Raw genomic sequence first — 17473 nt, forward strand, 5'->3', positions numbered from 1 at the left:
ATGTGAACGCTTCAAAATGAAGGATGTTTAGTATAGGGACCGAAATTTTACAGCTCCAGCTCATCCCTAGCCTTGATCCCTCTACTGAAGTCTCCAGGAACCACTGCTATGCAAATAATAAACAAAAATGTTTTCTGAGAGATATGGATAAATAATACAGATTTGAAAACAGAGTGCTAAAGCTCTGTTAAAAATATAAGTAATTTCTGATACTGAACTGTATCTCCTGTAGTTTGTTTTTGGCAGTGTGGCTTAAGAGCTAGAATCAGGACTCCTGGATTTTATTCTGACTGCTAGTGATTTGCTCTGTTACCATGGGCACGTCACTTAAATTGTCTATACCTCAATTAACCCATCTACATAATGTATAGAATGGTAAGCTTAAGAATACTGCTGTGAGGAAATGTTTGTAAAATGCTTTGGAATCTTCTGATGAAAGGCATTACATATGCACATAGTTTCAATAAAGCCTCTATATTAGTTTTTTTTTTATAATATAGATATGCATTACAAGGGAGTGCAATTATGGCACTTACTCTCACAGCTATAATGTCCATGGATTGTTTAGTGAACTTAAGCTTCAAGAATCAGTATTCTTAAAGCACATTCCCTCAGCCCGCGCCGCTTCCTGCAGCCCCCATTGGCCTGGAATGGTGAACCGCGGCCAGTAGGAGCTGCAATCGGCCGAACCTACGGATGCTGCAGGTAAACAAACTGTCCCGGCCTGCCAGCAGATTTCCCTGATGGGCCGTGTACCAAAGGTTGCCGATCCCTGGCAGCATCTGTACAAGTAAATGTCTGAAATGCCACGTTAACTCTTAAAAATGTCTATTTCTTTTAGTGGGTAGGGTTTGTAGCTCCGTTTATTGTATAGCCTTGCTCCCCAGGTGCTAAACATTAACTAATTGATCTTCTTATCCTTTGCCTTGTTGCCTCATCCATGCACAGCAGAAAACCTAATATTCTGTAAATTGTGTGGAGGAAAGAGTAGGTTAGAGACTGTCCCTTGTCACTTGATATTTAAGTGCTCCGTCATGTGCCATATATTAGTTTTATTTTCTGCCGTGACACATAGCTATGAGGAAAGAACTCTCCAGAGTGTCTTAAAAGACAACTTCTATTAAAGATGAAAAGAGTTAAGCAAAATGCAGCCAGTAGATCTCACAGCTAGAAGGAAAAATAATATACAGCAGTGTCTCAGTAGCTTTAATCGGAAAGGGAGAGACGCATGAGAGTGCGGAGTCCAAGGCTTAGTTCCATTGCAAGGATTTTTGATAGAGGATTAGATAAACAACTTAAGTTAGGTGGGGAAAAGGAAAAGGGGCTGGGGTCGGGGAGGGGAGAATGAGAGTATGTGTTTATAGTAAAGCTCCTCAATGCCTGGAAAACCATCATAGATAGATGATGATAATACTTAGTTTTTACGTAGCGATTTTCTCTATCGATCTTAAAGCACTTTATAAAGAAGGGTAGGTACTGTTAGCTCCATTTTCTAGGTTGGTAAATTGAGGTTCAGAGAGGCTCAGTGAGTCACCAAAGGTCACCCAACAGTGTGATAGTAGAACTGAGAACAGAATTCAGCTCTCCTAATGCCCGTCCCTGTGCTTTAATCAGTAGCCTGTGCTGCCTCCCAAGATACAAAAGGGCAGAATTTTCAAAAGCTACATTTTCCCTTTTGCAGGAGCTATTTTGTGGGCCCAAATTAGATCTGCAAAAAGGAATGCTGGCCTAGGGTTTGGCTGTTCAGTACTAGTCTGTTGGGTACAAGTTATGGAAAATCCGGCATGCTTAAGCATTCAAAAGTAGTTGCTTATGAATATATACGCTGTTACGAATTTTCCTGAATAAAAAGTGTTGGTGAAGTCTGATGGGGTTTTGCTATTTATCCAGGCCTACAGCCATACCAGACTGGGCTGTGTTTTGGCCTAGTTAGGATTTGGATGGGAGACCACCAGGCAGAGTGCTGGGGCTGCAAGAAGTGATGTTGGGGACTCAGTATGTGGCACTGCTCTCTCAGGCTTGGTGTTGAAGTCCAAGTCTGGTATTATGTGTACTGAACTGCTGGCTTTGGACTGTGATATAAATTACTAAGATTCTGGCCAGTTGTGATCTTTAATGGATTGGTGGCACTCATTGCAAGAGCTGAGGATCAGGAAAAGCTCACCCTTTTATCCAAATTCCAAACGCTGATCATTACATTTCACTTATCTTAATCCCTCATGCCTTTTCAGCTGGATCCATCACTTCCATCTTCTGAAAACACTGATGTGGCTGCTGCAGAATGTCCGTGGTGGTTCCATCCCATAAATGGTTGCATTTCAGCATTTGGGCATGAATGTGTGTGCAGATGTAACTCACTAAACTCTGATTACAGTACGCAAGCACTTTGGAGTGCTTGTTGGGTAGAAAAGATGCTCTGTAAACACAGGCCTCATAAAAATATCTAGTACTGAAAGTCCTTGTTATAATGCTGATTATTCTGTAGGACAACTATTCCACTTCCTCTCCTTTTTTGTTTTCTGACTCCCTGTGTGGACATGCAGTCCCTGTGCCAAATTTCCAGTAAGTATTCTATTCCAAATTCTTAGGAAGAGAATATATCAGTACTAAAACACTTAATTGCTTGATCTAACATATGGCACTGTGCCTGTTTAAGTTACAGGAATGGTGGAGATGCACAGTGTGTGTGCTATACAAGGGAACGGTCTGAAATTTGTTCTTCCTTCATATGATAACTTAAAAGGTTAGGCCCAGTTGTGTTGTCTTTCACTTGCCTTTTTAAATGGACAGCCTTCTGTAAGCTGGCTCTTTTGGGAGATATCACACCTCAGTATGGCTGACCTGTTTGTTTCTAACTTGGCCTTTTTTGTGCATCTTAACTTATCTATTAGCACTTGATCTGGGTGCCTGAATAAACATGGGATGTGTAAGGCCGTTCTTTATATCCTGTTCTCTTTCACCTATGGTTCCCAAGGGGATTCCTGCAGCAGACTTTATGGAAACAATAAGTATTTCATCAGGACTTCATGTATATCTTGATTGTACTTTGAAGACATTCTCTAGAGCTGTTTTTATAATTTCTGCAGTGGATCATAGTGTGAAAACAAAGAAATAAACATTATCTTTCATATTAATCAGCAATATGATTAAATAACTACAAGAGCTGCTTGCTGCTTGGCTACAGAAAGTAATGCCAAGTGTGGTGCCACAATGGACATACCCAACAGATTGAGTCTCTTTGCTATACAGTAAAACCATATATTTAGGACACATTTAAGTTTTAAATTTACAGTTGCAACTATTGTGCTCCCGAGCAATTGGTTTGTCTCATATCCTGCTTCAGAATTTAGAGATGCATTTTCATAAATGAATGGGATTTTAGCGGCATAACTCCCATGATGGGATTTGTGCAGCTAACTCAGGCTGCACTGCTACTGCAAACTTAAGGGTTCATTATCACTGCTTAGAAAGTCCAGTGGGAATATAGATCGTTCATTGGCATTTATGGTTGCCTGGAGTTTGCTGCTTTTATGTTATTAAGCAATGGTCCCCAACCTTTTCCGGGTGGTGGGCGCCGGACAACGAGCTACCGAGGACCGTGGCCAGCGGACAAGCATCCGCCAAAACGCTGCCGAGAAGTGGCAATGTGAAGAGGCGTGGCCTCCGAAATGCTGCCGAAAATCAGCGGCATTTCGGCAGCGATGCCTCTTGATGACGCCGCTTTATGGCTGCATTTCGGTGGATGCTTGTCCGCCGGCCAGTACGCAGGTGCATGTAGATGCCCCTGTGGGCGCCATGGCACCTGCGGGCACCGCGTTGGGGACTGATGTAAATATGTAAAAATGCAACTGGTCATTGTGCTGATCTCTGTACAGAGAACACAGTCTATTGTTTAGAGCTAGGAGATCTGCATTCTAATTCCTGGCTCTGCTGCTGACTATCTATATAACTTTGTGCAAGTTTGTGCCATATTCTAGAGATAATCCTGGGACAGGGCAGTTATGTGCCACCCCTTATGACACAACCTGTCTTGTAACTGCTCTCTGCTTCAGTTTCTCCATTTGTACGAGTATAATAATTATTGCTTAAGAAGTGTGTTGCCAGACCTAATGTTTGTAAAGTACTTTGAGATCCTTGGATGAGAGGTGTGGTACAAGTGTAAATTATTAACAATAAAATGATTAATATGAGGCTCATGCTCATAAAATAACGACTTTAGAGTGACAGGCTTTTGTATAATGGGCCCAATCCAGTGAATGATCCATCTTCGGAACTCCCTTTGACTTCGGTGGAATGCTGGTAAAGTTGAGCCCAAAGGTGTCAGCACTGTAACTTATTGCATCTTTACTTATTTTAATCTTAATAGTGGTGCAAACATTAAATTGAGCATCTCTTGGCACTGTTGCAGAATGTGTCTCTGTGTGCTCTCCACTGATGGTCTCTGGGTCAGATCCCACACTCCTTATTCAGGAAATCTGGCCAGTGAAGTTGGGAGATTTACTCGTATAAAAGTGTTCAGATGTGAAGCCTGTGGATACACTGGAAGACTGGTGAGCAGAATGGGTAAAATCCTAGTGCCACTGAAGTCAGTGGCAAAACTCCCAGTGACTTCAGTGGAACCAGGATTTCACTCTCTGGGCATGTGGAACATGCTCATGAATGTATCTCTTGTTTTAAGTTCACAGGTTGATTTTTAGAACATATGGGTTTTGCTCTAGAGCCCAAGTTTTATTTTGGTTCATTGATATCCTGTGTGGTGCCATCATTAAGGTTTAGCAGAAACCTTGATTCTAATCCCGCTCTTATTCACAAAGAACAGAGTTACAATTTTAATTGTACGTTTTAAATGTTTTCCTTCTTCATCTTTTGTGTTTTGAAATTCTACATTTCAAAAGCAGGATCATTGTTGTTTGGCACATTAAAGCATGTCTCTTTAGTGGATTTTCCTTTTAATGAGGAAGAATGGAATTAAGGAGGAAAAACAAATCTGTCTTGAAGGGATTCTCTTTTATCTAACAGTTTTCAGTGCAGCCAATGGTAGAGAGTCGTGCACTCATCTGATTTGCAGTCTATTGGACTGTCATTTTTCTGTATTGGGTAACTTGTTAGCGTACAAAACATCACTTTCATAAATGTTATCACCAGCAAAGCCCATCTGGTCCTGCTAGAGACAAGGACTGATTTTAGGTTTTTATGATGTCAGTGAGATTTCAGCAGTCTTGGACTCATCTGCCAAGCTGTTGGAAAAAAAGTTAAAACTATAATTGGAACTCTGTTGGGGGAGAAATTAAATGAATATCTTGCCAACCATATTTCTGCCCATATTTCTTTCGATTAGTCTCCTGATGGTGTGTCCTTATGAAATCTGATTAGAATGAAATGACTTGATTTGTTAAACAGGCAGTGATGACAATGAACATCTGTTTTACTGCTCTAAATTGCATTGAGCTCATAGTAACATTGTCCTTTCTTGGTATTACTTTATACAGAGCAGCACAGAAGCTTAACCTGTCCTCGAAGAGAAAGAAATACCATCCGCCCCAGCCACGCTCACATGACTTCTCTGTTTATGCCACCAACTTTAGTGGCGTATTGCAGTTATGCTCTCCCCCAGCACCGCCATGCCTTTTGAGAGCAGTGTCAAAAATCAAGGACAACCCTGGCATTGGAAAGGTAATTGAAGATCTCAGTCTCTTCACAATTTCTTAGCTAACTTTAAAGAGCCATACATTTTAAAGCATAGAGGCAGGGATTGGGTGGCTCAGGGGAGTGGTGCTGGGATACAGAGTCTTGAACATCTGTTTAGATATGACTGCGAGTTGACTCTTGGGTGGCCTATAAAAATGAGTCGGTGGTCTCAGTCCAGATTCCAGTGGACAAGTGTCAACTTCATAAAAGTGAAAAGAGAGGAATAAGTGAGAGGAGAAACAGGGCTTCTGCCTCCAGCCCTGGACATCTGGCATCTTTTACAAGTGCTGAATTGTAAATTTTGCACTAATTTTACTTAAACAAAATCAATTAAAATGTAAGACAATTATTTAGTTTTATGTATATTTCTGACATGTTAAAAGCACAAGCTACAGTGTCTGAATACTTATTTACATAGGTTACAAGAGATTAATATTTCAAGATGGACCTAGAGTACCTAACATACAGAGGAGAGTTAAAAATGCACCTCAAGTAACCATACAAATCAATATTAACATAAATAAATTGTCTGCCTAAGTACTTTTAAATGATACTCAGTTGTATTGTATTCTGTTAAATCAGTGAGTTGAAGGAGATAAACGTTCTTGCCCTTGTATTTTTGCTAAATGGAAGGGAAATGACTGCAGCTTTACCCTTCTATGAGACAGGTTTTTAAGAGGCTGGAAATTTTACAAATGTGAATATGATTTCTGCCCCTGATTTTTTTTCATATATGTGATAAGAAGCTGGCAGATGAATTTTTCAATGCAATAAATTAGCAAGTAGTTTAGTACCTCTTAGCTAGGAGTCAGTGCCGAGGGAAGGGAAAATTTAAGAGACTGTTTCTACGTGCAACATTTGTAACATATGCCATTTACCCTGTCTGCCTCTTCTCCTGCAGACTTAGGGCTAAGTTGTGGCATTAAGTCACATCCTTGTGTTAGGGATAGCGCAGAGTTATGTTGCCTTTGGGAGAGCTCAGCAAGATATTGTGTTTTATAAAATACAGTGTCCCTAGAGCTCGCAAATGCTTGTGGGGGCTGTTTCTGTGCACCTTAAAGGGCTTCAGACTGTGCATCCTTCCGTAGCCAGCCAAATCTGACAGTGGCCCTGCCTTCCTCCCATCCCTTTTGGTGGAGCTGGTAGTATTAACTACGACCACTCATTTTGCTGAGAGGAGTTCTCTTTTGTCCAATATCCTCAAATAGATAATCCAAATATAACTCATGATCACATACAGGATTCCAGATCAGTAAAATGTCAGGGGAATCCTGCATTTAAGATAATCTTGTACAGATCACTCTTCTGTCTGTAAGTGGAATGGAGCAGAGCAGGGGGCAGTAGGGTGACCAGATAGCAAGTGTAAAAAATCGGGACAGGGGGTGGGAGGTAATAGATGGCATGTGTCTCTGCACGCTGCCCCTCTGAAGGCACCGCCCCTGCAGCTCCCATTGGCTGCAGTTCCCCGTTCCTGGGCAATGGGAGCTGCGGGGGTGCTGCTTGCAGGCAGAAGCAGCATGCGAAGACCCTTGCCTTCCTTTCCTCCCAGGGGCCTCAGGGGCGTGCTGGCTGGTTCTGGGATTGGTGTGGGGCCAAGACAGGTAGGGAGCCTGGCTTAGCCCTGCTGCACCGCTGGACTTTTAGCAGCTGAAGATCGCGATTGACTGTCAGAGGCTCCAGGATCGACCAGTCAGTTGCGATCAACCAGTTGGTGACCACTGCTTTAAGCATTGCTGTAAAGCAGTCCTTCACTGTGAAAACTTTTTAAAAAAACACTTTAAAACAAAAATACCTTAGCTGCTTGTAAAAAGCATGATTCTGCATAAAGGATGCCTCATTTAACTTAATGATAATAGTCATTGGGCAGAGGAAGAGAGTCAGCACGTGTATGTGCTATAACACTTGACGTTTATATCTCCACCCTTCCATATCAAAATGATAATGAGCAAGTAGTCTTTGGTGGCATTTATCCCACTGCACTGTAATACTCTTCCTTTATATTTTTCCCTTTCACCTGCTTGTTCTTTGTGGGCGGCAGATACAGCCTCAGGCCGATAATAGTTTTCTGGTGATGGTGACAGCAATGAGAATGAATAACCATTTGTTTCTCCCTCATTACTTTAAATATCAATGCAGTTAACAAACAACAAAAGTTGGCAGATGCTATAACTTCTCTGTTAACTGAAGAATCCTGTCTCCTCTTGCCATCATTGTACTTAATACTCTTCCCGCTCATCGACTTCTGCTTTTTCTTGCGGTCTGGAGAATAATACCAGATGGCTCACTCACACAGGGGATATGCTTTGCAGAAGCTGGACTCTGGCATATATTTTTCTTACTGGAACATCCAACATCTGTGTTTGTGGCTGTCTCCCTACTTTCTTTGACGGTTCCAGAGTCAGCTGTGTGCTTGGCCTCATTGCTGGCTGTGGTTCTGTGTATGTGGCTACCTTGGGTTAGGCAGCTGCTGGAGCAGCACTTTCCTTCCCGACCCCCAATTTCGTGCTATTTTGTTTCATACGGTTAGTCTTGCCTGAGTTTCCTTTAGTTCCTTTAAGTTCAGTGGTTGTTGAGGGTGCTGAGTACATTCCAGGAGGTGCTCCATACATTAAAAGATCCCACCCACAGTGGATAAGATGTGTCTGTAAGTTGAAAACCAAATGTTTGCATTTCAGACTGGATAATTTAAACACAAGCCAGACGTGTACGTGCATGGGGAGTGTCATATAACAGACCAATGTGAGTTTTCACTGGGGAAAGTAATGTGCAAAACCCATGTTTCCCACTATTAGAAGCCCTGTAATACTATGATCAGAATGTTAGCAATATAAACTGTGGTCTTTGATGGAAAGCTAATAGGAGTTCTGTGTGGAAGGGACTTTCAAAATCAGACCCTTTATTTACATGATGCAATGAAAACAGTGTGGCTAAAACTTTTGATTTTAGATCGATTCACAGAAATTAGAGGTGGAAAACAGATGTAAGAGCTCTAGTCCACGTTCCCTGACTTCCCCCAGGTTCCAGTGCAATATTCTGCCATACAGTACATTTTCCAACACTTTGATATTAAGTCATGTAATAGTATAGTCAGATCATATTCAGCACTGACCTCAGTGGGAGTTCTGTGTTCAGAATGTTCAGTAGGAATCTGCATATGCAGGGTCAAAGGGGAGAGGCAAATGTTGCTGTGAATATAGAACGCTAATTCAACTAACATAAAAATTACAACTACTTGTAGGGCAGAACATGGCTGCCATTTGGCACGTCTGATATTACCCAGTGATATTTATGAGGCAAAGTGATTCTTTGCTTCTCCAACTGAAACCACAGGAGAACATTTTAAGGTAGGGAAAATGGGGCAGAACATCCATGATGAAATCATTGTGGCTAAACCAGGATGAATTTGATGCATTGTAATTACCTAATTTGTCCAGGTCAAACCATCCGTGCCCTTCAGTGACCTTAAGTAGCCAGGGCTTTGGTTTTATGTCTCATCTCAAACACATCAACATATGTTCCTCTAGCACCATTCTAGAGTATTTTTAATTTTGATTTTCCCACATCAGTTGCACAGCACCTGTATTTTTCTTTGTAGGCATGTCATCCCACTGTGGACCATGCCTGACCTTGCTATAGCTAATGAGTTCAGGTGAGACCACATTTTAAGGTGTTGTTACTGTGATGCTGTCTTAGCAGTCACCATGAGAGCTGCAGTGTAAGAAATGCTGTTGACTATAATTTACAAAGAAACACTGTAATAATTACAGAACATATCTTTTTCTTTGCTGCAGACACTCAGAAGAATCAGCTGCTTTGATCTTATGAACAGCATGGAATCTAAACATATGTTCTACAGTGAATCAAGCACATAATAATTAAATGACAGTCATTCATTGTATTTTTTGCTTAGTATTCTTTTCCTTGTGAGATACTTCTGATAAAGGACAGAAAGAACTAAAGAAACATATTACAAGTTGCAAGAATTTCTGCTCCCTAAAGTGTATGTATCTCTAAATTATCTTGTCAGATGAAATTGAGCTCTGTGATTACGCTAGGAGAAAGGTTAGCTTTTTAAACTTCAAAACTGTAGGGGGTTGCAGGAGTCCTGGAAAGATAGTAATGGTTCACATTAGCATATTTACCACCGTTACAGCAAAATGTACTGTACCCCAGGATGGCTAAATATTTTTTTTTAAATAGATAATTTAATATCAACATCTGGACTTTAAATTCCTTGTTTGATTGTGTATTTCCAAAACTGACCCATATTTTATGTCATGCCTAGCATGGAAAATCCCTGGTCGCTGAGGCCTCAATTCAGCAAAGTGCTTAAGCATGTACTTATCTTTAAATAGGTGCTTAAGTCCCATTCATTGGCTTCAAAGTTAAGCTTGTGTTTATGTGTAATCCTGAATAGGGGTGCTTCCTGAATTGGGGCTTCAGGCAATGGGACTTAAGCAGTGACTTAAATTAAGCACATGCTTAAGTGCTTTGCTTAATGAAAGCTTGAATGTCTATCTTAGGTTTTTCTATACTGGCTGTCATATTGTAGAATCTAACTGCTTGGGCCCATCATTTGTGACTGAGGAGGGTCCTTTTACTGGTTGGCTTGATGGAGTTTCTGGAGAGGAGGAGAGGTTCCCCAAACCCTGTGAGCTCAGAAAAACCACTGATCTTATGTGAGCATGCGTGTGTGGAGAATTAGGGGAGAAGCCCAGAGTGCGGAGTAAACTGTGTTGGCTCAGTTTAGATGCAGAATGAGAGGCTGCTGTTGAGAATTTGGCCTAAAGGTTGAAATTTTCTTTCAACTCAACTGCATTGCTCCTATTCACATGAGTGGCGGGTTCTGCTATGGGCTGATGGCAATATGTGGGCTTTGTGTGGATTGAATATAGTACTTCTTGTAAATTATTTATTAAAGCAAATGTCAAATACTTTAAAAAGCATTTTCATTTCTGTTTTGTCTTCATTGTTTCAAGTGTTCTCTAAGGGGAAACCAGCCCAGATACACAGACGTGGTAGCTCTGCTCAACCTAGCCCACTGTTAATAGCCGTATGGACATTGTGGCACAGGCAGCTGCCGAAGTACAAGCCTGACTCACTGGCACCTAGCCTGTGCTGCTGTCCATGGCGCAACATCCACACTGCTCTTTTTAAAGTGCTATGTTGAACAGAGAGAGCACATGTCTGTCTACCCAGTCCAGGAGGCACGCCCCTGGCTGCAGCATGGACATTGCCTTAGGCGTATCTTTTGTTCCATTCCAAAATCATCTGTTCTCTCTGTTCATCAGCCTTGCAGCTGGGGAATGTGAATCTGCCCCAGAATGCAAATCCCTGATTTTACATCTAAGTCTTTTGTTTAGTGATAGATGGCCCAATATGTTTCTGTACCTACAGTGTAAAATTTACACATTGCCATAGGTGCTAACAAGTGGCTTGAATTTGCAATAACGTCAGGTGGAGGAAAAGTTTAAACTTTCTTAAGCTGTAACGGAAGGGTTTCCTTGGGACCTAAGTTTAGTATAATAAGCAATCATTTACCCCTCCCAGGCATAAAAAATCCCATTGCAAATGGCATACTGTATTCTGAACAGAACTTCACTCACTACTGAAAAATGTTATGTAGCAAATTATGTATCTTACCCATGAATCTGCCGAAAACACCAGAGTCCAAATCATTTAGTTGAATCCTGCTTAAAAGGTGATGGCCCCTATGCAGTATGAGTCTTTTAACTTAATCATTTTTGTGGTCTCACTGGGTGTTATTAAATTTAATATCAGAAAAGCGAGAAAGATATCTGAAAGCCATTTCATATTGTCATTGGAAAGAAGTTAGATTATGCTCAATTTCTGACATTAATGTGCTACTTAAGATAATTTATCATATTGTGGTATTAAAAAGACATCCTTTTTACAGTGGCTGCTACATAGCATTGTAATTTGTTATTTTTCTTCAGTGTGGTAGGAAGCCTTTTTCATGCAAAATGTTTTTTCCGGGGTTCTGTTCAACACACTCCTTATAATACTGTGTCACTTACAAGAGTAACTTTAAGTGCTTGTCTCTTCCAAAGATCTTGTCAATTTTTGATGTTAGAGTGACAGAATCCTTCTATCTGAGACAATTGATGTGGAGCCTTAAGAGGGAGAATTTGAATTCCCAAACTGGTGTCTTGGAAAGGCATATTCATATTTTCCTTCATTTTTTATTTGCTTTAGACATTTACTTTCATTTTTTTCCCCGAACCTATAGTCAAGGTACCTCTAACATGATTTACGGATGATGTAGACTTTTCTTAAGTGTACAGTATACAGTACTCACTTGTTCTTTCAATAGTTTGATGAATAACAAATAGGTACTTAATTTTGCCATCTTTATTGCTGCTTGTTTCTAATGACTAAAGTGTTATTTCCAATATACATCATATGTCTTACTAAAACGTCTTCAATCTACGTATGCAATTTTGTAGAACCCATGACATACAGATCCCTGCTGAAGGAACATACTAAACACAATGCAGAAAATTATATAAAAATACACTTCTTTCTTTTTTCCCATGTTTAAAAATGGAATAGTTTTGTCTAGTATCATCTGGGAATATAGAATGAATTCTTGCTTAATAGAGGCCATTTTCTAAAGAGTGCAATGTAGAAGTGCTTTTTTAGGTTCTCCCATGGGAGCTCAATGGTTTATGCTAGCATAGCAGTTTTGCATATAAATTTGCTATATAATGGTAGTGGCAGTATATGAAAGGCTTGTAAGAACTACCCACAGTAAACCAATTTTGTAAGGGTTGTATATCTGTCAGTTACAATTAAATCCATGAAAAATATTGGCTCTGAACTAAGACTTCTTTAATTTGATTTACATAGTAGTTGAGAAATAAGCAATTTAATTGGAAAATGTCCAGTAATGGAAATGAATTTTGTGTAATTTCTTGGTGAGAAATCTTAATTCAGAATGGTGTATATATAAATAATTTCATTCTATTAATTTTCTATAACCCACCATTCTGAAAACATTGAACAAAATTAACTTCCCTTTCTGGACAATGCCTGTTATGAATGCAAGTTCCCAGGGAATATATATTGACTGTTCAAATATGATATAATGATGTTTATTGCTAAAGATCAAATTGTTTGTTCATTTTAAGGATTATGATACCGTGATCATGCTGCGCATTGCCAGAATTTCTAGAATAGATTCCAGTATAATGCCAGCATAATTTCTGAAATACAGACTAATAAAATGTTCAAAGCTCATTTTAATAGCAAGAGCTGGAACTGCAAACTCATATACCAAAATGTTATAATTCTTTTTAGCATATGCTTCCTTGTTTTTCCTTCTTATTCTGTTTAATTTTAAACTCAGCATCTCTGTAGGCTCCAGTCCAACTAAGCACTGAAGCACATGCATAACTTTAAACATGTGACTATGGTAGATCCATTGACTTCAAAGGGATTATGCACATTTAAAGTTATGCATGTGCTTAAATATTTTGCTGAATTGGAGTCTTAATTCCCTCTGTATTCACATTACCAGTGAGCTGGTTATTCTTCTTCGAGTGATTGCTCATATCCATTCCAGTTAGGTGTGCGCGCCGGGCGTGCATGTTCGTCGGAAACTTTTTACCCTAGCAACTCCAGTGGGCCGGCAGGTCGCCCCCTAGAGTGGCGCCGCCATGGCGCCTGATATATACCCCTGCTGGCCCACCCGCTCCTCAGTTCCTTCTTACCGCCGTGTCGGTCGTTGGAACTGTGGAGCACGGCATAGCTGTCTTCCACGTCCCTAGCTGTCCTTGTTGTACTGTTTATAGTTGTAGTTAGTAGTAACTAGTTGTTAAGTGTAGTTAGTTAAGTAGTATATAGTAAATAGTTGTAAATAATAGTTGTAAATATTGTTAGCCGGTTTGGGCCGTAGCCCTTCCCGGCACCCGGCACCGGGCCCATGCCTGGTTTGCTGGGCTTCAAGCAATGCGCGGCCTGTAAGAAGCCGATGCCGACCAGCGATCCCCACGACGCGTGCCTAAAGTGCCGGGGGGAATCGCACATCTCGGACAAGTGCTGCATTTGTAAGGCATTTAAGCCTAGGACAAAGAAGGAGAGAGACCAGAGAATGAGGACTCTCCTTATGGAAGCGGCACTCGACCCGGCAGCTTCACAGACCGTCACCTCTACACCGGCACCGGACCGCGCCAGCACCGGAAAGAGTCCCCGGCACCGACCTTCCCCGGCACCTGGTCCCGAAGCAAGGCCCTCGAAGTCTGCAACTCCATCCAGGCAGACTCGAGTGGAGCGCCCGGCACCTGCCTCCGCCGCGGCACTACCGACAGGGATCCCGTCGACTCCGGGCCCGGAGGGTCCGTCGAGTCCGGTCCCGCCTAGCTCCCCCATAAGATCTGGGGTTGAGCTATTGGTCCCATCGACGCCGGAGACCTTCGCCTCGGCACGGGACCTAATTGCCCTGACTGAGCCAACTCAGCCTCCACCCCCGTACCTCCGGTGTGGGTTGTGTCCAGAGGCAAGCCGACGATGAGAGCGCCGTCTCGGGACTCACGCTCGCTGTCGAGGTCCCGTCACCGTGGTCGCTCTAGATCCCGGCGCCGCTCGCAGTCCCGGCACCGCTCCCCTCGGCGGTACCGGTCGCACTCGCGGCACCGGTCATCCTCCAGGCAGTCCAGGTCTGGTTCCAGTCACCGATACCGGCACCAGGACTCCAGGAGCCGTTCCCGCCATCGATCAGCTCCCCGGTCGACCTCCCGGCACCAAGCTGGCAGCAGGTCCCGGTCCCGGTCGACCTCCCGGCACCGCGTCGGTGGCAGGTCCCGGTCCCGATCCCGGCACCAAGTCAGCGGCCGGTACCGGTCCCGATCCCGGCACCGAGTCCAAGACAGACCCCGGTCCCGATCCCGGCACCGGTATGACTCCCGGTACCGGTCCCCGGCACCGAGAACATCTTCGGTGCCAGGATGAGGAGATTCTTACCAGCCACGGTCGGCCCCTCCGTGGCCTTCCAGACAGCCGTCTGTGTTGTCGCAGGCGGACAGTGTTTATGCGCTGGGCACAGACAGGCATGCGGCCCTTTTTCAAGACCCTCCTCAACAGGACCAGGGACCGCAGCAGTGGGGGTTCTGGACACCCTGGGCATATCACCAAGCCCAGGGCCCCCAACAGCTTCCTCCTAGGCCTGCGACGACGGAGCACAGGCAGAAATGGCAGGCGCAGACAGTCGGGGAATCAAGGGGGGCAGAACCAAAGCTCCTCTAAAGCCCCACCTGGACCCAAACCTTTGTTTTGAAGGTGCGCCCTAGGGCGTAGTACCAGTTTCCCCCACGGATCCTTTCCCCCCGTTTTCCAACCGCCTTTCGTTTTTCCTCCAGGCGTGGACCCAAATAACATCCGACCGCTGGGTCTTACGCATGGTGCAGACGGGATACCGTCTGCAGTTTATGTCTTTTCCTCCCTCCCGCCCCCCCACCCTCGTCCCTCTTCAGGGACCCCTCTCACGAGCAATTCCTCCGCCAGGAGGTGCAGACGCTCCTCGACAAAGGAGCCATAGAGGCAGTTCCGGAGAACAAGAAGGGCAAGGGGTTTTATTCCCGCTACTTTCTGATCCCCAAGGCCAAGGGAGGCCTCAGACCCATCCTCGACCTGCGGGAACTCAACAAATATCTGGTGAAGTTGAAGTTCCGCATGGTATCCCTGGGGACCATTATCCCATCTCTGGATCCTGGAGACTGGTATGCCGCCCTCGACATGCAGGACGCTTATTTTCATATCGCCATATGGCCACACCACAGACGTTTCCTTCGGTTCGTGGTCGACCGCCATCACTACCAATTCATGGTCCTCCCGTTCAACCTCTCTACGGCCCCGAGGGTATTCACCAAATGCATGGCTGTCGTTGTCGCACATCTTCGACGCAGTCGCATTCACGTGTTCCCTTACCTCGACGATTGGCTGATTCGGGGCACGTCAGAGCTGCAGGTCCGCAGCCACGTCCGCAGAATCACTGGCCTGTTTACTACCTTGGGCCTCATGATCAACGTGGACAATACCCTCTGCGAGGGGAGCAGAGTGGACGAGTTCATTGGGGCCGTCCTGGACTCCACCTTGGCCAGGGCCCTTCTACCGTTGCCCAGGTTCCAGTCGCTGTCGACCATAGTTCAGCGCTTGCTGGCAGCCCCCCTGACCTCTATAAGGACATGCCTAACCCTGTTAGGCCACATGGCGGCCTGCACGTTTGTGACAGGGTATGCACGGCTCCGCATGAGGCCCCTCCAATCTTGGCTCATCGCACAATACCGACCGGGCAGACAGTCGCTAGACACGCTTGTCGCAATCCCCCAGGGGATATTGGATTCCCTCCGCTGGTAGCTAGACCAGTCCGTCGTGTGTGCAGGACTCCCACTTCACCCACCCCAGCCCTCGGTGTCCCTAACAACGGATGCCTCAGATCTCGGCTGGGGGGCCCACCTGGGAACCCTGAGGACACAGGGCCTGTGGTCCCCGCAGGAGGTGGATCTACACATCAACATGCGGGAGTTTAGAGCGGTCCGCCTTGCTTGTCAAACGTTCTGTCACCACCTTCGAGATCATTGTGTCACGGTATTTACCGACAACACGACGACCATGTACTATATCAACAAGCAGGGCGGCACCAGATCCTCTCCCCTATGTCACGAGGCGATGCGACTCTGGGACTTTTGTATAGCCCACTCCATTCACCTCACGGCTTCCTTCCTCCCCGGAGTACGGAACACGCTGGCGGACCGCCTGAGCAGATCCTTCCTCTCGCACGAGTGGTCCCTTCGCTCGGACTTCGCCCTCTCGATCTTCCAGAGGTGGGGTTGTCCACGTGTGGACCTCTTCGCGTCCAGGGGGAACAGGAAATGCCAGGCGTTCTACTCCTTTCAGGGCCGGGAACCCGGGTCGGTAGCGGACGCCTTCCTTATCCCGTGGACGACCCACTTGTTCTACGCGTTCCCTCCGTTTCCACTGGTCCACAAGGTCCTTCTGAAGGTGCGCAGGGACAGGGCCCGCGTGATTATGGTAGCCCCAGCGTGGCCCAGGCAACATTGGTACCCCATGTTGCTGGACCTGGCCATAGCCAACCCAGTCCTCCTGCCCCTTCACCCGGACCTGATCACCCAGGACCACGGTACTCTCTGTCACCCGGACCTCCAGTCGCTGCACCTAGCAGCGTGGCTCCTGCATGGCTGACCAGATCCGAGTTACGCTGCTCTACCCTGGTACGTGAGGTACTCTTGGGCAGCAGGAAGCCTTCCACCAGAGCGACGTACTCGGCCAAGTGGAAGCGTTTCTCCTGTTGGTGCACGGAGAGGGGTTTCCTCCCTATGGAAGTTTCGGTCGCCAATATTTTGGACTATATTTGGTCCCTCAAGCAACAGGGCCTGGCGATATCGTCCCTTCGGGTTCACCTGGCAGCTATCTCCACCTTTCACCCGGGTGGGGATGGCCGCTCTGTTTTTTCTCACCCGACGGTGACTAGATTCCTTAAGGGGCTGGAACGTCTATACCCCAACGTCCGACCCCCTGCCCCTACCTGGGATCTTAACCTGGTTCTGACTCGGCTCATGGGGCCCCCCTTTGAGCCATTAGCGACTTGCTCCCTGCTCTATCTTTCTTGGAAGACTGCCTTTCTAGTAGCCATTACCTCAGCTAGACGGGTGTCGGAACTCCGGGCCCTCACGGTAGATCCCCTGTGTACGGTCTTCCATAAAGATAAGGTGCAGCTGAGACCACACCCTGCCTTTCTCCCCAAGGT

At 44.9% G+C, this 17473-nt stretch overlaps 1 protein-coding gene across 1 annotated transcript in view; it reads left to right on the forward strand.

The window, feature by feature from the left end:
* Positions 1-17473, forward strand: part of KIF26A (kinesin family member 26A) — a 146210-nt gene that overhangs the window by 102022 nt on the left and 26715 nt on the right. Inside the window, exon 5 of the mRNA XM_050954076.1 lies at positions 5490-5673. Coding sequence (XP_050810033.1) covers positions 5490-5673 — 184 coding nt within the window. The remainder of the gene's footprint in view (positions 1-5489; positions 5674-17473) is intronic.

The sequence above is a fragment of the Gopherus flavomarginatus genome, chromosome 5, assembly GCF_025201925.1.
Source record: "Gopherus flavomarginatus isolate rGopFla2 chromosome 5, rGopFla2.mat.asm, whole genome shotgun sequence".
NCBI lineage: Eukaryota > Metazoa > Chordata > Testudines > Testudinidae > Gopherus > Gopherus flavomarginatus.